The 22,070-nt window shown below is 40.8% G+C and overlaps 2 protein-coding genes and 1 pseudogene across 3 annotated transcripts; all 3 read left to right on the top strand.

Moving 5' to 3' along the window:
• The first annotated feature begins 100 nt into the window (after nt 1-100).
• On the top strand, nt 101-18,409 carry LOC148202332 (uncharacterized). The gene is made up of 8 exons (XM_088109596.1): nt 101-243; nt 10,706-11,655; nt 11,965-12,371; nt 12,546-12,586; nt 12,767-13,277; nt 13,395-13,744; nt 17,896-17,935; nt 18,239-18,409. The coding sequence occupies exons 1-8, from the start codon at nt 101-103 to the stop codon at nt 18,407-18,409; spliced, it is 2,613 nt and encodes an 870-aa protein (XP_087965722.1).
• Nucleotides 17,930-19,482, top strand: LOC148202331 (putative glucose-6-phosphate 1-epimerase). Its single transcript, XM_088109595.1, has 4 exons — nt 17,930-18,570; nt 18,754-18,828; nt 19,295-19,372; nt 19,435-19,482. The coding sequence occupies exons 1-4, from the start codon at nt 18,460-18,462 to the stop codon at nt 19,480-19,482; spliced, it is 312 nt and encodes a 103-aa protein (XP_087965721.1). The 5' UTR covers nt 17,930-18,459.
• On the top strand, nt 19,445-21,741 carry LOC148202330 (putative glucose-6-phosphate 1-epimerase; annotated as a pseudogene). The gene is made up of 5 exons (XR_015785178.1): nt 19,445-19,599; nt 19,758-19,892; nt 20,510-20,611; nt 20,836-20,935; nt 21,051-21,741. The product of XR_015785178.1 is annotated as a putative glucose-6-phosphate 1-epimerase (transcript).
• The last annotated feature ends 329 nt before the right edge of the window (nt 21,742-22,070 follow it).

The raw sequence follows: 22,070 nt of genomic DNA, 5'->3' as shown, positions 1-22,070 counted from the left end.
CTGATGTTCAACTCTCATGACAATATTTCCCTTTTTCTAACGCAAAAAAAATATCATCAAACACAAAATAATTAAGGAACATAGAGGGAGCGAATGCAGCATGGACAGGGAGTTTTCGGACTATAACAAAAAGGGGAATCATTTCAATCAGTTCATGGGAAGTAGCTCCAGCATTGGCGCCAAGACAGTTAGAAACGTTTGCGTTGCATTTCGTGCTGCTGCTGAGCAGAATAACCGTGCTGGGTGGGTGCCATTTTGCAAACTATTCCAATCACTATTCCCTCTGATTTCGTGGAACTTTTTCACTCTCTAGCTCTCCATCGACACTACCCGGCTTTTGCACCAAAGTAGGCAAATATGCCTTCTTTATTACCAAAATAGGCAAAATTTGACCGAAAGTGAAGTCGTGGGGGGCCAAAACGACTTCAAAAGAAGAAGTCGTGCCCCCCCTGCACGACTTCACACTGTTCATAGGTACAGTGTTGAAGTCGTGCATCCCAAAAACGACTTCTGGATCCTGTAATCGATTACATTGATTTGGTAATCGATTACAGAGTGTTGAAACTTTCTGAAAGAATCGCGCGCCCGGGCGCGGACGATCTGTATGTGGACGAGCGTTCACTGAAAATGGACGAGCGTCCACTTCTCCTGCCGAGCGTCCACTGAGCGCATCTCGACGAGCGTCCTCTTAGCTAGATGGACGAACGTCCTCTTAGCTTTCTGGACGAGCGTTCTCTCTGCCTGGCTGGACGAGCGTCCTCTTCTTCCTGGCTGGACGAGCGTCCTCTTCTGCCTGGCTGGACGAGCGTCCTATTCTGCCTGGACGAGCGTCCGCTTCTGCCTGGACGAGCGTCTCTTCCGCCTTGCACCAAAAGTGGACGCTCGGCAGGAGAAGTGGACGCTCGTCCATTTGCATTGAACGCTCGTCCATTTTCAGTCTTGCAGGGGTCAGGATTTCAACATTGTGTAATCGATTACCAAAAAATGGTAATCGATTACAGGACCCAGAAGTCGTTTTTGGGGTGCACGACTTCAACACTGTTGCTATGAACAGTGTGAAGTCGTGCAGGAGGGGCACGACTTCTTCATTTGAAGTCGTTTGGGCCCCTCACGACTTCCCCATTTTCGTAATATGGTTTGAATTTGCCCATTTTGGTAATATTAGAGGCATATTTGCCTACTTTGGTGCAAAAGCCACACTACCCTTTTTCCATTTCTTCTAATCATCTCACACTTCATCCATTTATTGCAATATTCCCTTTTGCAAATAAGCAAACCAAGCCCAAAAACACTAAGGACAGTAAATAATCCTACAAGTTTGCCCAATCCAGAATTTTATCTCTCACGACATTTCCCCCTTTAGTCTAGGGTTTCCGATAATATACCAAAAATAAAAACAAAGATAGACAAATTATGAGAAAAGAACAAAGGAACAACAGTATCATACTTTATATTATTCAAACGGTACAAAGGGGAGAAATAAGAAAGGGGACAAACCTTCCGCGCTCCACATCGACCACGTCCGGTACGAACTTTGCCTTCGGCTACACCTTCGCTGGTACAAACTTTTCCTATCACGTCCAGCCTCCGATGGCAGCAATGGAGTAGGGTTTGTGTTTTCTCCCTCGATCTCTCTCGTTCTCTCGTTATCTCTCGTTCTCTCTCAATCCTAACCCTAGCTCGAACATTTGAAATTTGAAATCCCACACATCCTAAGCCAGCAAGTTAACTCGAGCGTCTTCGAAATTTGAAATCCGGCTTTGTTACCAAAGTAGGCAAAAATGTGGTATTTATTACCAAAGTAGGGCAAAAATTGACTAAAAGTGAAGTCGTGGGGGATCCAAACAACTTCAAATGAAGAAGTCGTGACCCCCCTGCACGACTTCACACTGTTCATAGCAACAGTGTTGAAGTCGTGCACCCCAAAAACGACTTCTGGGTCCTGTAATCGATTACCATTTTTTGGTAATCGATTACACAATGTTGAAATCCTGACCCATGCAAGACTGAAAATGGACGAGCGTTCACTGAAAATGGACGAGCGTCCACTTCTTCTGCCGAGCGTCCACTGAGCGCATCTCGACGACGCTCGTCCAGACAGGCAGAGAGAACGCTCGTCCAGAAAGCTAAGAGGACGTTCGTCCATCTAGCTAAGTGGACGCTCGGCAGGAGAAGTGGACGCTCGTCCATTTTCAGTGAACGCTCGTCCATTTTCAGTCTTGCAGGGGTCAGGATTTCAACATTGTGTAATCGATTACCAAAGAATGGTAATCGATTACAGGACCCAGAAGTCGTTTTTGGGGTGCACGACTTCAACACTGTTGCTATGAACAGTGTGAAGTCGTGCAGGAGGGGCACGACTTCTTCATTTGAAGTCGTTTGGGCCCCTCACGACTTCCCCATTTTCGTAAATTTGGTTGAATTTGCCCATTTTGGTAATATTATAGGCAAATATGCCTAGTTTGGTGCAAAAACCTTTGAAATCCCACACACAGATCCTAAGCCAGCAAGTGAAACGCAACGTTTCATTTACTTTTTTACAAGCCAACTCAGCACAGCAAATGACCAAACTATCCTTCATGATGTTGACAGTTTTCGGGGCCCACCGCGTGTCAAATGAATGTAATTTGCTTTAACCGTGTCAAAGAATCATTTTTGAAAGAAAAAGTAGCTTTCAACCCTGTACTGGAATGGTGTATATTTTATTCTGGTTTTAAATCTTGTACACAAAATTAATGTAGTTTAATTGTCATTAAAAAATGTTTAAATTTTTTAACGGTTTGTACATGTGTACATTTACTTTTCGTATTTCCACGTCCAAGAACTAGATCTCTTCAGCAGCCAACAGACACAGAATTTACAAGACCGGTTTTTGCTCCTTATCTTAAGCTTCTGTAAAAGTTTTATCTCGCCTTCACACAACATTGCCACCAACCATTTGCTGTAGTTTTTTTGGTTTTTCAAATCTTGGGGTTGTTGAAAGTTTTGAACTTTCTTGATTCAATTGCAAGTATGGTGTGAAACCCTAAATAATTAGCAGTAATGATTCCTTGTCACATCCAATTAATACACCCCATAATTCATGCTTATCTCATTAAAACACACTATCAAATCTGCTAAACCCCCTGCTGTGCACTGAAACCGAGCCACCTCATCCTCTGAAACACGCACCACGTCACACCCTTAGTGCATTAAAAACGCACTAAACTCTGCATGCACACACGCCACTTGTCACGTTGGAAGCTTCCAATTCAGAGTTTGGTATGCAGGTGTCAGCTTGGTAGACGTTCGTTCAAACGAACGTGAGTTAAACAAAATCAGATTTCGAAAACTCTTTCTCTCACCTGCACCACTCATCTTCTTCCTCGGCTTTGTTACCAAAGTAGGCAAAAATGTGGTATTTATTACCAAAGTAGGCAAAAATTGACTAAAAGTGAAGTCGTGGGGGGTCCAAACAACTTCAAATGAAGAAGTCGTGACCCCCCTGCACGACTTCACACTGTTCATAGCAACAGTGTTGAAGTCGTGCACCCCAAAAACGACTTCTGGGTCCTGTAATCGATTACCATTTTTTGGTAATCGATTACACAATGTTGAAATCCTGACCCCTGCAAGACTGAAAATGGACGAGCGTTCACTGAAAATGGACGAGCGTCCACTTCTCCTGCCGAGCGTCCACTGAGCGCATCTCGACGACGCTCGTCCAGACAGGCAGAGAGAACGCTCGTCCAGAAAGCTAAGAGGACGTTCGTCCATCTAGCTAAGTGGACGCTCGGCAGGAGAAGTGGACGCTCGTCCATTTTCAGTCTTGCAGGGGTCAGGATTTCAACATTGTGTAATCGATTACCAAAAAATGGTAATCGATTACAGGACCCAGAAGTCGTTTTTGGGGTGCACGACTTCAACACTGTTGCTATGAACAGTGTGAAGTCGTGCAGGAGGGGCACGACTTCTTCATTTGAAGTCGTTTGGGCCCCTCACGACTTCCCCATTTTCGTAAATTTGGTTGAATTTGCCCATTTTGGTAATATTATAGGCAAATATGCCTAGTTTGGTGCAAAAACCTTCTTCCTCAGAACTCACCACAGTCCAAAGAAAAAGTAGCTTTCAACCCTGTACTGGAATGGTGTATATTTTATTCTGGTTTTAAATCTTGTACACAAAATTAATGTAGTTTAATTGTCATTAAAAAATGTTTAAATTTTTTAACGGTTTTTACATGTGTACATTTACTTTTCGTATTTCCACGTCCAAGAACTAGATCTCTTCAGCAGCCAACAGACACAGAATTTACAAGACCGGTTTTTGCTCCTTATCTTAAGCTTCTGTAAAAGTTTTATCTCGCCTTCACACAACATTGCCACCTACCATTTGCTGTAGTTTTTTTGGTTTTTCAAATCTTGGGGTTGTTGAAAGTTTTGAACTTTCTTGATTCAATTGCAAGTATGGTGTGAAACCCTAAATAATTAGCAGTAATGATTCCTTGTCACATCCAATTAATACACCCCATAATTCATGCTTATCTCATTAAAACACACTATCAAATCTGCTAAACCCCCTGCTGTGCACTGAAACCGAGCCACCTCATCCTCTGAAACACGCACCACGTCACACCCTCAGTGCATTAAAAACGCACTAAACTCTGCATGCACACACGCCACTTGTCACGTTGGAAGCTTCCAATTCAGAGTTTGGTATGCAGGTGTCAGCTTGGTAGACGTTCGTTCAAACGAACGTGAGTTAAATAAAATCAGATTTCGAAAACTCTTTCTCTCACCTGCACCACTCATCTTCTTTCTCAGAAACTCACCCTTTCATCTTCTCCAACTTCTCTCTAAAAAACCCTAAACTTCTCTCTACTGTAATCCTTACGGTTCTCCTCCAATCACGTTTTCAGCACCGTAGAAACGTCCGCTGCACTAAGAGCTATCCACTGGACCGAACAGCTTCAAGGACTGAAACTGGTAAGTCCTCTTCCCGTAGTTCGTCCTTAGGTTTCTGGAAAAATAGGGTTTCCAGTGCATGCAAGCATGTAATCTAAGTGTTCTGTATTCTGTGGTTAGATTTTGTTCTGGAAGAGTCAAGAACCTAAGCAAAACGTAGTTGGACGAAGCCATTTTTACATCTAGGACAAGTCTGATTTCCAAGCCGGGTAAGGGAAGCTTATGTGTTTAATTTATACTTGCATGTTGTGTAATCTGGATTGCATGTATTAAAAATATGATGTTTGAGCTGTATGGACGACCATTGTTATTGAATATGATCTCTGGTTTTGATTGATCTGTCATGAACGAGCACTGCTTGTATGTATTATATATGTTGTTGATTTTGATTGAAATGCATGTTGATTCGATTTCGTATGAATGGAGTATGGTTATTGTATAGTTGGAATGATTAAAATGTTGAGATCTATATGATGATGATATTTAAGGTGAATTAAATCTGGAATGAAAGTTATAAAGTTTAGAAATTAGAAATCTGGAAAATTCTGTTAAGGTTGAAAAATCTGAAACTTTAAATCTTCCCTTTGATAAAATGACGCTCGTCATCGTACGGTCATAGACCGTTCGGTTTTCCTTAAAATAACTTAGAATGGGATTCCTTCATTTGGAAAGAATTCTGCTCGTGAACGAGCGTCCCCAATTGAATGTCTGAGCGTTCGTTCAGCTCAGATGTTTATAAATATTTGAAACTTTATAAATAAGTAACGCTCGGTCTTATACTGAGCGTTCGTCCTAAAGAGCGCTCGATTCCATATTGAGCGTTCGTCCTAAAGAGCGCTCGATTCCATATTGAGCGTTCGTCCTAAAGAGCGCTCGGTTCCATATTGAGCGTTCGTCCTAAAGAGCGCTCGGCCTTTTGCCAAGCGTTCGTCATGATTTGTGCTCGGTCATATACCGAGCGTCCGCTTTAATAAAGAGTTCGGTCTTAAACCGAACGTTCGTCAACATCTTTAATTCCTTACTGAACGTAAATAGCGTTCGTCCAAACATTTGAAAAACTTATATTTGCGCGTCCGGTCTTTGACTGGTAGCCTGTTTCCTTTCGAATATAAAGTTCCTTATATATTCAAATATTCTCTTTAATGTCTATTCATCTAAATTGAGATAATCTGACTTCTTAGTATTTAAAAATATTCTGGAGTTGATCTTTTATTCTGAAGTCTTTATGATTTTAAGAAGTTCTTTTAAAATCCGGTTTTAACGTACGTCCTCTTTCTTTTGAAAATTGAACATCCGTCTTTTTCAGAGAGTGGAACAAAGAATGGAAATATTATAAACATGAAATGTCAATGTGTTCGAATACTGTATTAACTGATTATACGATTGTGGAAAATGAACGAGCGTTCCAAGGAGGAACGTCTCAGATGTGTTAAATGTGAAATTTGGTAAAGTATGAACCTGGATAAGTTAAGCCTCGCGGTCCATCCTGATATTCCGTGATACTCCTCTTCAAGTAGAAGGGGGTAGTCATGCGTGGGAATGGCAGGAGGCCCTAGTCCGCTTGAGTACTTTGGACAGATAGGGTTAACCTCGAGTGGCAGCTGTGAGATTAGATCAGTTACTACACCACTCGGGTGCAAGGACGCTTGTAACTACATGGTTCATACAGTCCGGACGGTCTGTCTTATATACGTATTTCTATGATTGCTAATTGATAAGTTACATGTTGTATGTGTGGATTTAAATGTAAATGTATGTGTTGATTGTATAAATTAAATATTATAAGCTTACCCTTGCATTTCCATTGTGTTGTCTACTGTCCATGTACATTCGTCTTGTCAAAATGCAATGATCATCCGTTGTGGGTGTGAGCAGATGGTGGTGCGTCCCTTGAACAAATGCTGGAAGAAGAAAATTTGGATGAAGCTAATCTGGTGGAAGTTGAAGTAAAGGCCGAGCCTTAGAGTGCTCGTTAGATTAGGACTGTAAATGTTAGTGTAGTTTGAACGTTCGGTCAAGTATTTTGTAAGGCCGTTCGTCTTAATCATCTATTCTTCTATTTTGACGTACGTTTTTTTATACATTTAAGAACGTTCGTTTTAGGTTTTCCTTGTATGCGTTTATGCGCGTTCTTTTGTACTGATGCCGTTCGGCTTTTAATCCTATTTTAATGTAAAGACTGTTTATGTTACTGTTAATTGTAATTAATTCTCAATTATGGTAATTACTGTATTTTGGGATGTTACATATGGTCTTGAATGCATACTTCTAAGAAAAGGGTACCTTTCAACTTTTTGAACGCTTCTTCTTCGTCATGTATGTATCTATGTACTTGATGAGCATGTGCTGCCTCGTGTCATTGGATGTGTGAATTTTCTTAACTCATTTCACAGAGGTCATGCATTATTCTGGCTCCTACTGCTGCTTCTCTCTGCATCCAAGACCTGGTGTCGGTTTAGACTTAGAATTCCTGATTCCGGATTGTTGAAGTAAGTAAACTTATTACCAGTGTTTGGTTAATGGGAGATTTATTATTCAGTATTCTCTTGAGATTTATTAGTGTTTGGTTTTGTAAAACCCTATATAATTAGCAAATATAATTCTGTGTTAAATCTTTGATCAAGGCTTATCTTAGTAAAATCCTCTTCAAATCTGCTTTTAATCTCTCTGCTGTGCACTGATATCGAGCCCCATCATTCTCTGAAACACGCACCACGTCACACACTCAGTGCATTAAAAACGCACCAAGCGCTGCATGCACGCATGCCACTTGTCACGATGGAAATTCTAAAGGCAGAAGTGGGAGTGCAGGTGTCATCACGCGAGACGCTAGTTCGTCTGGAATGAGAAGGAACAAAAATGAATTTTCGAAAACCCTTCCATTCACCTGCACCATTCATCTTCTTCCTCAGAAAACCAAACCTCTCATCTTCTCCAGCTTCTCTCTAAGAACCTTCATCTTCTCTCTACCCTTACTCACTTCTTTCAACTCCGATCAGTTTTCTGAAACCATAGAAACGTTCACGGGCCAGTAAGCTTCGTTTTGATCCGAACTTCTTTAGATCCTGTAACCGGTAAGTTTTCCAGCCATACCCTAGTTTTGGAGTTACTATGAACACTGTTTCAGTTGCATGCAAAGGATAAAAATCTGAGTTTCTGAGTTTTCTTTGGTTAGACTTAGTTAAGGAGCGTAAGGAAGAGCTTAACGGGTAGAAAGCCCTAGTTGGACTGATTCAAGTATACTGTTAAACGTTCACTGCAATCTGGGTAAGGGAAGCTTATATGTTTAATTTGTACTCGTTTGTTGTGAAATCTGGATTGCATGTGTGAAAAATATGAAGTTGAGCTGTTATGAATGGTTACTGATATCTGATATGAATTCTGGTTTGGATGGATCTGTCATGAACGAACACTGCTTGTATGAATTATATTTGATGTTGAATTTGATTTAAATGCATGTTGATTTGATTATGTATGAATGGAGTATGGTTATTATGTGGTTGGAATGATTAAAATGTCGAAATCTGTATGATGAGAATGTTTGAGGTGAATTAAATCTGGAAATGAAAGTATAAAGTTTATAAATTTGAAATCTGGAAAATTCTGTTAAGCTTGTGAAAATCTGAAATTTTAGATCATTCCCTTTGCTAAATGACGCTCGTCACTGTACGGTATTAGACCGTTCGGTTTTCATTAAAATAACTTAGATTGGAATTCTTTCATTTGGAAAGAATTCTGCTCGAGAACGAGCGTCCCCATTTTTGTGAATGAGTGTTCGGTTCAGCTCAGTATAGATAAATATTTGAAACTTTATAAATACGTGACGTTCGGCCTTAAGTCGAGCGTTCGTCCTCAATGACGTTCGGCCTTAAGTCGAGCGTTCGTCCTTAATGTTGTTCGACCTTGTGTCGAACGTTCGTTTTACAGAGCGTTCGTCATTATATTGAACGTTCGTCCCAATTGGCGCTCGGTCTTATACCGAAGCGTTCGTCCTAGATAGCGCTCGGTTTATACCAAGCGTTCGTTCTGATTTGTGCTCGGTCATTGACCCAGCGTTCGTCCAAGGAGGGTTCGGTTTTATAACTGAACGCTCGTCCTTATCATTGAATTCTGAGCGAACGTAACTGGCGTTCGTCCAAATTGTTAATTAACGTTCGTTCGTTGACTGGCAGTGTTGTTTTTCTGAAATCAAATCATATTTGGTTGTGTATCTAAATATTTTCTTACTGACTGTATCCTTTGGATTCTACCTGGAGTCTTTATACTTAAAATTTTTCTAAGTATCATCCATATCTTCTAAGATCAGTACCTTCAAAATTTTTAGTGTTGAAACGTATTAAGTGGATAAATGGTTCGTTTCTTTTGTTCAGAAACGAGGATGTAGGAGTACTGTAACATGTTAGTCCCTATTGATTGAGTGATGAACGTTCGTGAATTTAAGAGAGTGGAACACAGAATGAAAATGTGAATATGAGAAATGTTTAATATGGACGAATGATATTTTGAACGAATTATTGGAAATGGATTTTAACGAGCGTTCCAAGGAGGAACGTCTCAGATATGATTGATTATTGAAGTTTTGTAAAGTATGACTGTGGGCATGCTAATGCTGGCTTGGTCCATCCTGATATTCCGTGATACTCGTCTTCACGTAGAAGGGAGTACTCATATGTGGGAATGGCAGGAGGCTCTATTCCTTAGGGGTACTTTGGATAGAGTTAACCTCGAGTGGCAGCTGTCGAGTGCAATACAGTTACCACACCACTCGGGTGCAAGGACGCCTGTAGCTACACGGTTCATACAGTCCGGACGGTCTGTCTTTTATATACGTATCTATATGATTGTGGATTGATAAGTTTACATGTTGTTTGAGTGGATTGAATGGTAAATGTATGTGATGATTGTATAAATTAAATATTATAAGCTTACCCTTGCATTTCCATTGTGTTGTCTTGTATATGTACCTCCGTCTTGTCAAATGCAATGATCATCCGTTGTGGATGTGAGCAGATGATGGTACGTCCCTTGAGGAAGTGCTGGAAGAAGAAAATTTGGATGAAGCTAATCTGGTGGAAGTTGAAGTAAAGGCCGAGCCTTAGAGTGCTCGTTAGAATAGTACTGTGCGTGTTAGTATAGTATGAACGTTCGGCCAATTATTTTGTAAGGCCGTTCGTCTTAACCATCTCTGACTGTATTTTGTCGTACGTTAGTGAATTTATCTAAGAACGTTTACTCTTGGTTTCATTCGTATGCGTTATACGCGTTTCCTATACTGATGCCGTTCGGCTTTTGTTTCTGGATTAATGCAAAGACTGTTTATAATTACTGTTAATTGTAATTAATTCTGATTTATGGTGATTACTGTATTTTGGGATGTTACATTAGTGGTATCAGAGCAGTTTTGTTCTTTTAAGGAACACTGTAGGTTATGAGTGCACTACGTTTTTGCTGTGTGCTTATTATGTGTTAATGAGTTATTGTTTTAACTCTCGAACTTTACTAACGCTCGTTTTTCTCTAATCCAGAGAACTAATGGCGCCTAGACTTCCTCCTCCTCCCCAACCGAATGAGTCCGATACGTCCAGCAACACTAGGTTGTTGGAAACCGTAGTTGAACGACTGCATCAACAGAACACCACGTTGCTGGAGCAAAACGCTACTCTGATGCAGCAAAACCAAGCTGCTATGCAAGGCTTGGAGGCCTCGCGTGTAAATTCTGAAAACACGCAAAGGCAATTGATGGAGATCTTGGCTGTCACTAGAGGTGCGCCTGGAGCTTCTTCTTCTAACGCTGCCCCGCCTACTGCAGAATGGAGTTTGGAGAGCTTTCTTCAACATCATCCTTCCAAGTTTAATGGAAAATGCCTTCCTGATGAGGCAGATCATTGGCTGCGGGACATTGAGAAGATTTATAATGCAAAGAGGTGCCAGGACGACAACAGATTGGCGTTTACTGAGTACTTGTTGACTGGTGAGGCCAGCCACTGGTGGACGAGTGTGAAGGCTATCCTGACCGACACTCATGCTCCTATCACATGGGAGGTTTTCAGAAACAAATTTTATGAAGAGTATTTCCCAGACAGCGTTCGCTATGCTAAGGAAGTAGAGTTTCTTCAGTTGGTGCAAGGGGGAAAATCTGTATCAGAGTACACCAATGCTTTCAAACAGTTGTTGAGGTTTAATACTATGGCCACTAGTGAAGAGTGGCAGTGTAGGAAATTTGAGAATGGATTAAGGAGCGACTTGAAGGTGTTGATATCAAGTTTATGCATTCGGTCATTTCCTGCCATGGTGGAAAGAGCCAAGGTACTGGAGAAGAATATGGCAGAAGTGGAACGACAAAAGAAGCAGCCACAGGTGACTAGAGGACCGATTGTATCCAGGGGTACTGCCAACATGAGAAGTACTCCTTACGCTCGTCCAAGTCAGTCAAATGCAAGTGGATCACGAGCGTTGATCACTGCCGGGCAGCCAGGAAGCGTTACTTGTTTCCAGTGTGGAGGACCACACTATCGTTCGTCTTGCCCTCAACTTATGGGAGGAAAATTCTGCACTCGATGTAGAAGAAGTGGGCACTTGGAGAGTGAGTGCAACATGGGTGGACGAGCTGTGTTGAGGCCACCGAATGCTGGCAGAAATCAGGCTAGAGGAGGACGAGCCCAAGCAGCTGGACGCGTGTATGCGATTACTGGTGCAGAGGCAGCCAATTCAGGTACACTCATCATCAGCACCTGCCTTGTGTTTGGTACCTCTTGTTGCGTGTTGTTTGATTCGGGAGCAACGCATTCCTTCATCTCGAAGGCGTGCGTTTGCAAACTGGGATTAGAAGTGAGGGAAATGTCTTTTGATCTGGTGGTGTCAACACCAGCAGCGGGAGAGGTTAGGACGTCCACTATGTGCGTCCGGTGTCCTGTTGAAGTAGAAGGGCGTAAGTACAAGGTTAACCTCATCTGCCTACCTCTACAAGGTTTGGAGGTGATTCTAGGAATGGATTGGTTGGCTACCAATCACATTCTCATAGATTGTGGGAAGAAAGAGTTGGTGTTTCCGGAAGAAGAGAGTGAAGAGTTGAATGTAACGCTCGGCCAGTTAAAGGAGGATATAATGGAAGGTGCGAGCTGCTTCTTGATCTTGACACATGAAGATCAAGAGCTTGGAGAATTGAGGCGTGAACGAACGTCCGTCATGGGCAGTAAAGAACGAACGTTAATTATGGAGGAGTTTTCAGACGTTTTTCCAGAAGAAATTCCAGGGTTGCCTCCTGTGCGTGAGGTGGAATTCACCATAGACCTGGTGACCACGGCAGCCCCTATATCTGTTCAACCTTACCGAATGGCGCCTGCAGAATTGGTTGAACTTAAGAAGCAGATTGAAGAGCTCTTGGACAAACAATTTATCAGACCGAGCGTGTCACCATGGGGAGCGCCTGTGCTCTTGGTGAAAAAGAAGGATGGTAGCTCTCGTTTGTGCATAGATTACAGACAATTGAACAAGCTGACCATCAAAAACAAGTACCCCTTACCAAGGATAGACGACCTGCTGGATCAATTGCATGGGGCCACTGTGTTCTCGAAAATTGACTTGCGGTCTGGATATCATCAGATTAGAGTGAAGGAGGATGACATTCAGAAGACTGCTTTTAGGTCTCGTTATGGACACTACGAGTATGTAGTGATGCCGTTCGGTGTGACAAACGCTCCAGCCATCTTCATGGATTACATGAACCGCGTGTTTAGACCTTACTTGGACAAGTTTGTGGTCGTTTTTATAGATGATATACTCATCTACTCTAAGACCAATGACGAACATGAAGAACACTTAAGGGCAGTGCTGAGCATATTGAGGGAGAAGGAGTTGTATGCTAAACTGTCCAAGTGTGAATTCTGGATGGAGGAGGTGCAGTTTCTTGGACATATTGTGTCCGCTGGAGGGATCTCGGTAGATCCAGCAAAGGTACGTGCAGTTATGGAATGGGAACGTCCGCGTTCAGTCACGGAGGTGAGAAGCTTCGTTGGTCTTGCGGGCTACTATAGGCGTTTCATTGAAGGGTTTTCCAAGATAGTAGCACCGCTGACACAGCTTACAAGGAAGGACCAGCCTTTTGTTTGGACTGACTTGTGTGAGGAACGTTTCCAGGAGTTGAAAGTGAAGTTAACGAGCGCTCCTGTACTGGTCATTCCGGACACGTCCAAGCCCTTTGAAGTTTACTGTGATGCATCTCATCAAGGGTTGGGCTGTGTGCTTATGCAGGAGAAGCGGGCAGTAGCGTACGCATCTCGCCAATTGAAAATTCATGAGAGGAACTACCCCACACACGACCTGGAACTGGCAGCGGTTGTGTTCGCATTGAAGATTTGGAGGCATTACCTATACGGATCCACATTCCAAGTCTTCAGTGACCACAAGAGCCTCAAGTATTTATTTGATCAAAAGGAATTGAACATGAGGCAGAGGCGTTGGTTGGAATTTCTGAAAGACTATGAGTTTGAGCTGTTGTATCATCCTGGGAAGGCCAATGTGGTGGCGGACGCACTAAGCAGGAAGGCAGTGCATGTCTCGGTTATGATGGTGAAAGAGTTAAGCTTAGTGGAGAGCTTTAGGGATTTAAGGTTGCAGTTTGAGTTAGAACCGAGCAGCATCAAGTGCTGCAACCTTAGAATATCAAGTAATGTGTTTGATCGAATCTGGAAGAAGCAGCGTGAGGATGAAGATCTGGTGAAGATATTAAACGCGCTGGTTTCAAATAAAGATAAGGACTTCAACACAGGAACGGACGGCATGCTGCGTTACAAGGGTAGGACGTGCGTTCCTAACGATGGCGAGCTGAAGCGGATTATTTTGGAGGAAGCTCATCACAGTCGTCTTAGCATGCACCCTGGCATGACTAAGATGTATCAAGACCTACGAAAATCGTTTTGGTGGCCTGGAATGAAGAGTGATGTAGCACGATTTGTAGCGTCTTGCTTAACTTGCCAGCGTGCTAAGGCCGAACACCAACGACCAGGTGGTTTGCTTCAACCACTGGAAATTCCTGAATGGAAGTGGGACAGCATTTCCATGGACTTCGTGACTCATCTACCACGAACGGTGAGGAATCATGATTCAATCTGGGTGATCGTGGACAGATTAACGAAGAGCGCACACTTCTTGGCCGTGAACCTGAAGATGTCAATGACTAATTTGGCCAAGTTGTATATTAATGAGATTGTTCGTCTGCATGGAGTACCTTCAAGCATAGTTTCTGACCGAGACACGAGATTCACCTCTCGGTTTTGGCAATCTTTACAAGGTGAATTGGGAAGCAAGCTGCAGATGAGTTCAGCATATCATCCGCAAACGGACGGTCAATCCGAACGTACTATTCAGACGCTAGAAGACCTACTGAGGACGTGCGTCCTAGATCACTTAGGCGCATGGGATGAGGTGCTGCCTCTTGTGGAATTCACGTATAACAACAGCTTTCAAGCTAGCATTGGGATGGCGCCGTTTGAAGCTCTCTATGGGAGGAAGTGCAGAACGCCACTTTGCTGGTTCCAAGAGGGAGAGAACGTGCTAACTGGACCTGAACTCATCCAGCAAACAACCGAGAAGGTTAAATTGATCCAAGATAGATTAAAGACGTCCTTGAGCAGGCAGAAATCCTATGCGGATAGAAGAAGAAGACCATTGGAATTCGCTGCAGGTGATCATGTATTTTTGAGGCTGAATCCGATCACTGGAGTAGGCAGAGTTGTTCGTCCAAAGAAGCTGTCTCCCAAGTTCATAGGGCCGTATCAAATATTGAAGAAGATTGGACCAGTAGCCTATGAACTCGCATTGCCTCCTCAGCTATCAAATCTGCATCCAGTCTTCCATGTGTCTCAGCTTAGGAGATACATAGCTAATCCTTCTCATGTCTTGGAGCTGGAAGACATTCAACTGCGTCCAGACCGAACGTTGGAGCTACAACCAGTCCGCATTGAAGATGAACGCACCAAGCTACATAAAGGAAAAGACATTCGTTTGGTGAAGATAGTGTGGGACGCTAAGACTGGAGATTCAACGTGGGAAGTGGAGAGTGCAATGAAGGATTTGTATCCGCACTTATTTGCTTGTAATTTCTGAATTTTCGAGGACGAAAATTTTTGTAGTTAGGGAGAATGTAAAACCCTATATAATTAGCAAATATAATTCTGTGTTAAATCTTTGATCAAGGCTTATCTTAGTAAAATCCTCTTCAAATCTGCTTTTAATCTCTCTGCTGTGCACTGATATCGAGCCCCATCATTCTCTGAAACACGCACCACGTCACACACTCAGTGCATTAAAAACGCACCAAGCGCTGCATGCACGCATGCCACTTGTCACGATGGAAATTCTAAAGGCAGAAGTGGGAGTGCAGGTGTCATCACGCGAGACGCTAGTTCGTCTGGAATGAGAAGGAACAAAAATGAATTTTCGAAAACCCTTCCATTCACCTGCACCATTCATCTTCTTCCTCAGAAAACCAAACCTCTCATCTTCTCCAGCTTCTCTCTAAGAACCTTCATCTTCTCTCTACCCTTACTCACTTCTTTCAACTCCGATCAGTTTTCTGAAACCATAGAAACGTTCACGGGCCAGTAAGCTTCGTTTTGATCCGAACTTCTTTAGATCCTGTAACCGGTAAGTTTTCCAGCCATACCCTAGTTTTGGAGTTACTATGAACACTGTTTCAGTTGCATGCAAAGGATAAAAATCTGAGTTTCTGAGTTTTCTTTGGTTAGACTTAGTTAAGGAGCGTAAGGAAGAGCTTAACGGGTAGAAAGCCCTAGTTGGACTGATTCAAGTATACTGTTAAACGTTCACTGCAATCCGGGTAAGGGAAGCTTATATGTTTAATTTGTACTCGTTTGTTGTGAAATCTGGATTGCATGTGTGAAAAATATGAAGTTGAGCTGTTATGAATGGTTACTGATATCTGATATGAATTCTGGTTTGGATGGATCTGTCATGAACGAACACTGCTTGTATGAATTATATTTGATGTTGAATTTGATTTAAATGCATGTTGATTTGATTATGTATGAATGGAGTATGGTTATTATGTGGTTGGAATGATTAAAATGTCGAAATCTGTATGATGAGAATGTTTGAGGTGAATTAAATCTGGAAATGAAAGTATAAAGTTTATAAATTTGAAATCTGGAAAATTCTGTTAAGCTTGTGAAAATCTGAAATTTTAGATCATTCCCTTTGCTAAATGACGCTCGTCACTGTACGGTATTAGACCGTTCGGTTTTCATTAAAATAACTTAGATTGGAATTCTTTCATTTGGAAAGAATTCTGCTCGAGAACGAGCGTCCCCATTTTTGTGAATGAGTGTTCGGTTCAGCTCAGTATAGATAAATATTTGAAACTTTATAAATACGTGACGTTCGGCCTTAAGTCGAGCGTTCGTCCTCAATGACGTTCGGCCTTAAGTCGAGCGTTCGTCCTTAATGTTGTTCGACCTTGTGTCGAACGTTCGTTTTACAGAGCGTTCGTCATTATATTGAACGTTCGTCCCAATTGGCGCTCGGTCTTATACCGAAGCGTTCGTCCTAGATAGCGCTCGGTTTATACCAAGCGTTCGTTCTGATTTGTGCTCGGTCATTGACCTAGCGTTCGTCCAAGGAGGGTTCGGTTTTATAACTGAACGCTCGTCCTTATCATTGAATTCTGAGCGAACGTAACTGGCGTTCGTCCAAATTGTTAATTAACGTTCGTTCGTTGACTGGCAGTGTTGTTTTTCTGAAATCAAATCATATTTGGTTGTGTATCTAAATATTTTCTTACTGACTGTATCCTTTGGATTCTACCTGGAGTCTTTATACTTAAAATTTTTCTAAGTATCATCCATATCTTCTAAGATCAGTACCTTCAAAATTTTTAGTGTTGAAACGTATTAAGTGGATAAATGGTTCGTTTCTTTTGTTCAGAAACGAGGATGTAGGAGTACTGTAACATGTTAGTCCCTATTGATTGAGTGATGAACGTTCGTGAATTTAAGAGAGTGGAACACAGAATGAAAATGTGAATATGAGAAATGTTTAATATGGACGAATGATATTTTGAACGAATTATTGGAAATGGATTTTAACGAGCGTTCCAAGGAGGAACGTCTCAGATATGATTGATTATTGAAGTTTTGTAAAGTATGACTGTGGGCATGCTAATGCTGGCTTGGTCCATCCTGATATTCCGTGATACTCGTCTTCACGTAGAAGGGAGTACTCATATGTGGGAATGGCAGGAGGCTCTATTCCTTAGGGGTACTTTGGATAGAGTTAACCTCGAGTGGCAGCTGTCGAGTGCAATACAGTTACCACACCACTCGGGTGCAAGGACGCCTGTAGCTACACGGTTCATACAGTCCGGACGGTCTGTCTTTTATATACGTATCTATATGATTGTGGATTGATAAGTTTACATGTTGTTTGAGTGGATTGAATGGTAAATGTATGTGATGATTGTATAAATTAAATATTATAAGCTTACCCTTGCATTTCCATTGTGTTGTCTTGTATATGTACCTCCGTCTTGTCAAATGCAATGATCATCCGTTGTGGATGTGAGCAGATGATGGTACGTCCCTTGAGGAAGTGCTGGAAGAAGAAAATTTGGATGAAGCTAATCTGGTGGAAGTTGAAGTAAAGGCCGAGCCTTAGAGTGCTCGTTAGAATAGTACTGTGCGTGTTAGTATAGTATGAACGTTCGGCCAATTATTTTGTAAGGCCGTTCGTCTTAACCATCTCTGACTGTATTTTGTCGTACGTTAGTGAATTTATCTAAGAACGTTTACTCTTGGTTTCATTCGTATGCGTTATACGCGTTTCCTATACTGATGCCGTTCGGCTTTTGTTTCTGGATTAATGCAAAGACTGTTTATAATTACTGTTAATTGTAATTAATTCTGATTTATGGTGATTACTGTATTTTGGGATGTTACAGGTTTTTCTTCCTTAATTTGAATTTTCCTGAAGAAATTATGGTGATTGTATTCTGCTTATATTAAAGAAAATTTTAATTTTATTACAGCTGTAATATATGTATGTGTGTGTATGTATATGTATGTATGCGTGCGTGATTTATTTATTTACTGATAGTTATTATGTTTTTTCAGTGTTTAATTGTCTTTTTCTGCTGTGAATCTGACAAGTTTTAAGGACATGTTTGGATGTGTACCAGGTAGATTGGTATTCAATTGCTAAATGTTCAGTGTAATGTTTCTGCTCTTGGCTTTCTGGAGTTTTCGTGGAATTCTATCACACATTCCAGATTCTTGTTTAAATAGGTCTATTGTTCCGTAGATCTGAATCATACCAGTGAGAAGAAATTTTCAGTGAAATTGGGTGTTGGGATTTTGGATTTAACTGACGAGGAGGCTAATTCACGTGTTTGTTACGGTATAGGTGTGAGGTGGAGACCCCTTCAATCCTCTGGCATTTGCATGTTCCGAATTTGAAAAGCTTAATAGGATTTTGCTGAAGAAATTGAGGATCTGCATTAATTTGAATGGGGCATTCTGCAGCCGTATGGGACTATAGAGCAGCAACTGAAATTACAAAGGACTGGAATGGAATTGATCAAGTTCTGCTTCGGACCCCAAGGTGTTCTTCGGCACGGGTGAGAAATTGTTCATTGCAAAACTGGTGTCGGTTTTAACATTTGGTAAAGTTATGATTTTAAAATTACTATGACATCCAATGCGAATTCTTGATGTGGATAACTTGGTCTGTAAAGATATTTGTAGTTTGAGTAATTTAATTACTACGATTACTTAGATTAACTGTTTTTTCTCGAAATTAGGTAAGCTTACATGGGGCGCAGGTCACTTCATGGCGGAATGAGCACGGGGAAGAACTTCTATTCACAAGCAGCAAGGTATGTCTTTCAATTTTGATTGAAAATCAATTTGTACATTTTAAATTATATGAATTTTGTTAGTTGTCAGCGCTGATAAGGAAAACATGTCAATATTTCATAATCTTGCTTTCTGAACATTTTCATTTTAGGGATAATCTGCATTATATTGCAACTGGCATGTGAAGGGCATTGGCCCAAATAATCAATAAATTTAAGAAGAGTTTGGATTTTGATGAATCATAGTATTCTATGCTGTCCATCAATCACATCGATGCAAGAGAAAAACAGGGAAGAATGGTGCATTGTAGTGCTTTTGTCCTTTGGAACCACTGGGGTTGAATACTGGTATAATGAAAAACTTTGACGGCAAAACCAACTTCTTAACTGATGCTTTTGTAGGAACACAGAACTTTAATCAATTATACTTTTTAAAGAGGCAAGTAGTAATAACTAACTGTTTTGTTTCCTTTTCCATTATCTGTAGGCAATTTTCAAGGCTCCAAAAGCAATTCGAGGAGGAATTCCCATGTGTTTTCCACAGGCAAGCTTATTCCTTTTTCACGTTCATTTTATATAACTTGTAACATGCATACTTACATATCTTGAGCTGAATTTGTTTCACAGTTTGGAAAACTGTGGATCGCTGGAGCAGCATGGTTTTGCAAGAAATAGAATGTGGGCAATTGATGAAAACCCTCCTCCTCTTCCTGGGAATGACTCCAGTGGGAAATCCTTCATTGACCTGGTGCTAAAATCATCTGAAGAAGATATGAAGTGCTGGCCACACAGGTATGAATAGCATGATGTGACAGTATAACAGGGATATCCACTCTCCATGTGTTTGATAATTTGAATCTGGCATATATGCACTCGATATTACTTTTTCCTGTGTTTGGCAGTAAATTTCAAGCAGTAGTAATCTAACGATTGTTTAATAATTGTACCAGTTTTGAATTCCGTCTTCGGGTGTCTCTTGCAGCAGATGGGGACCTGACTTTGATATCTAGAGTCAGGAATATAAATGGCAAGCCATTTAGTTTCTCATTCGCGGATCACACATACTTATTGGTTTCTGACATTAGGTATGGATAATTCTTTGTTGTACTTGGTCTGCATTCCCTTTTCTGAGTGTGTGGGATGATGTCCAACCATCATTTTTCTTTTCCATAGTAAATTGATTGCTGAACACTTGATGGGAGTTTTATTAGCACTAATGGTACTTCCTTGTTCAATATTTATAGTAGACAAATATATTTGGTTTTTGTTCTGAAACGTGTAGTTTCTGCATTTGCTGAATGCTTTAAATTGTGGGATTTTAACATTCAAGCAGATCTTAGAGGACTGTTTCTCTTCTTTAGAAACTAATAACAACTTACACTCTAATCATTTGAAACTAGCATGGATACTCTATATATTAGGTGGATTCTTCTCCGAATACTGGAATTATGAGTTTTATTCATGTCAGTTATCGGGAAATATGTAAACAAGTGATCAGTCGTAATGAAAGTACAAAGTTCTTACACAGCCTATAGAATTTGTAAGCATTTGAAGCAAACTACTGTTTGCAATGCTTGTTACCTATATAGATTCTTGTTTACATATTTTTACTTGAACTACCTCTCTTTTGATTGTTTTAGAACAGGAAATTTTATTTTAAGATTGACGATCATTATTAACGTCACATTAACAATTTTTATAGTGAGATAAGGATTGAAGGTCTGGAGACACTGGACTACCTAGACAACCTTTCAAAAAAGAACGATTTACTGAACAAGGAGATGCAATAACATTTGAATCTGAGGTAAACCCTTCTAGGTTATATTGATGTTAACAAAATGTAGACATTTATAGTTCCATGCTGCAATTTAAGCTATTACTTCAGGTTGAGATAAATAGAGCACTATATTCCTGGCCTATGCTGCAGTTTTGTCAATCACACACAGTATCCACTACTAAAGTCTTTTGGTTTTGACACAATGAAGGCTAATGAAGATGTTTTTAATATCCATACTTCCTTCATGGCAGGCGGATCGAGTTTATCTTAGCTCTCCAAACATAATTGCAGTGCTAGATCATGAGAAGAAGCGAACATTTGTTATAAGGAAGGAAGGTCTCCCTGATGTTGGTAAGCTCTAAGTAGCAAATTTTTTCCACAAACAAAATACAAACGTAGATAAGGTTTCGAGTTGTAGAAAATATAAAATCAGTCCTTTTCATCTTAACTTTTATGGTGTGTTCAGCTGTGTGGAATCCATGGGAAAAGAAATCAAAATCCATGGTAGATTTTGGTGATGAAGAGTACAAACAGATGCTTTGTGTTGACGGGGCGGTGATAGAGAAACCGGTGAGCTTGAAGCCGGGAGAGGAATGGACCGGTCGGCTGCAGCTATCAGTTGTGCCATCAAGTTTTTGCAGTGACCGTCTTGGTCTTGACAGAAGTGGTCTTTGAGGAATTGTACAAAATGGGTCTGAGTTAATGCTGCTACTACATCCAGCAATGTAGCAGCATCTAGTTGTAGAAATAGTGCTGTTCAGTAGGAGTGTCAGGTTTTATGTTGTTATGATCTTAGGCTAGAAATAGTGCTTTATAGAGGCCTATGTTTTTTGTGAGAATGGCTTTCAAGTGTTACCAGGTCATTAGTCAGTTGGTTCCTTCCGTTCTGCTATGGATGCTCCTTCTTTAAGCATTAGATTTGTTGAGTTGGTGCCGAGTTTATTCTCTCCATGGATTTGATGATATGTTCCACGGCATGGATAATTTAGCTTTGGTGTTCCAATTTGCTTATATTGGATGGTTACGGCTATGATCTGCCTCTCATGACAGAGATAAAACGAGTGATTAGTGGACAATGTGATCATGCATCTTTTTTTGGCATTTTCCATTTTACAGTGATACGTGCATAATTCAATAACCTTCACATAAATTTTGTATACTCTCACTGTTTTTATTTCATGGTTAGTTGGCTGAATTATGCTATAAATGGCTTTTAAAGTAATCTAGAAGTCAATATTTTTATTATAAATGATGTTTACAATTGAATGACATTGTCAAGAATTCTGATGTTGACTGTGATGTAATTGAATTCATGTCTGTATTCAATAAAGTGGGTCAAAAGTGGTGCGTCAAAAAGCAATAGCACTTCTCCTGCTTGAGATTCGAGACATTGCGGTTGGTTATTCAAACTATGAATCGGTATTTACTTTTTTCCAACTGAGCTTCATATGTTCATCTGCACTTATAATTATCTTAATTTTTTCAT

Source organism: Vigna umbellata, chromosome 3 (assembly GCF_029865625.1).
Source record: "Vigna umbellata cultivar VRB3 chromosome 3, Vumbellata_1.0, whole genome shotgun sequence".
Lineage (NCBI taxonomy): Eukaryota > Viridiplantae > Streptophyta > Magnoliopsida > Fabales > Fabaceae > Vigna > Vigna umbellata.
Note: the sequence above shows the minus strand (reverse complement) of the source record. Positions and strands in the feature narration are given on the sequence as shown.

Coding starts and splice junctions, on each gene's coding strand:
- LOC148202332 (XM_088109596.1), top strand. CDS start 101: ATGGACAGGGAGTTTTCGGACTATAACAAAAAGGGGAATCATTTCAAT. Junction 13,745..17,895: donor CTGCGTTACAAGGGTAGGAC/GTGCGTTCCTAA, acceptor GGGATGTTACAG/GTTTTTCTTCCTTAATTTGA. Junction 17,936..18,238: donor ATTTTCCTGAAGAAATTATG/GTGATTGTATTC, acceptor TTGTTTAAATAG/GTCTATTGTTCCGTAGATCT.
- LOC148202331 (XM_088109595.1), top strand. CDS start 18,460: ATGGGGCATTCTGCAGCCGTATGGGACTATAGAGCAGCAACTGAAATT. Junction 18,571..18,753: donor CAAGGTGTTCTTCGGCACGG/GTGAGAAATTGT, acceptor TCTCGAAATTAG/GTAAGCTTACATGGGGCGCA. Junction 18,829..19,294: donor TTCTATTCACAAGCAGCAAG/GTATGTCTTTCA, acceptor CATTATCTGTAG/GCAATTTTCAAGGCTCCAAA.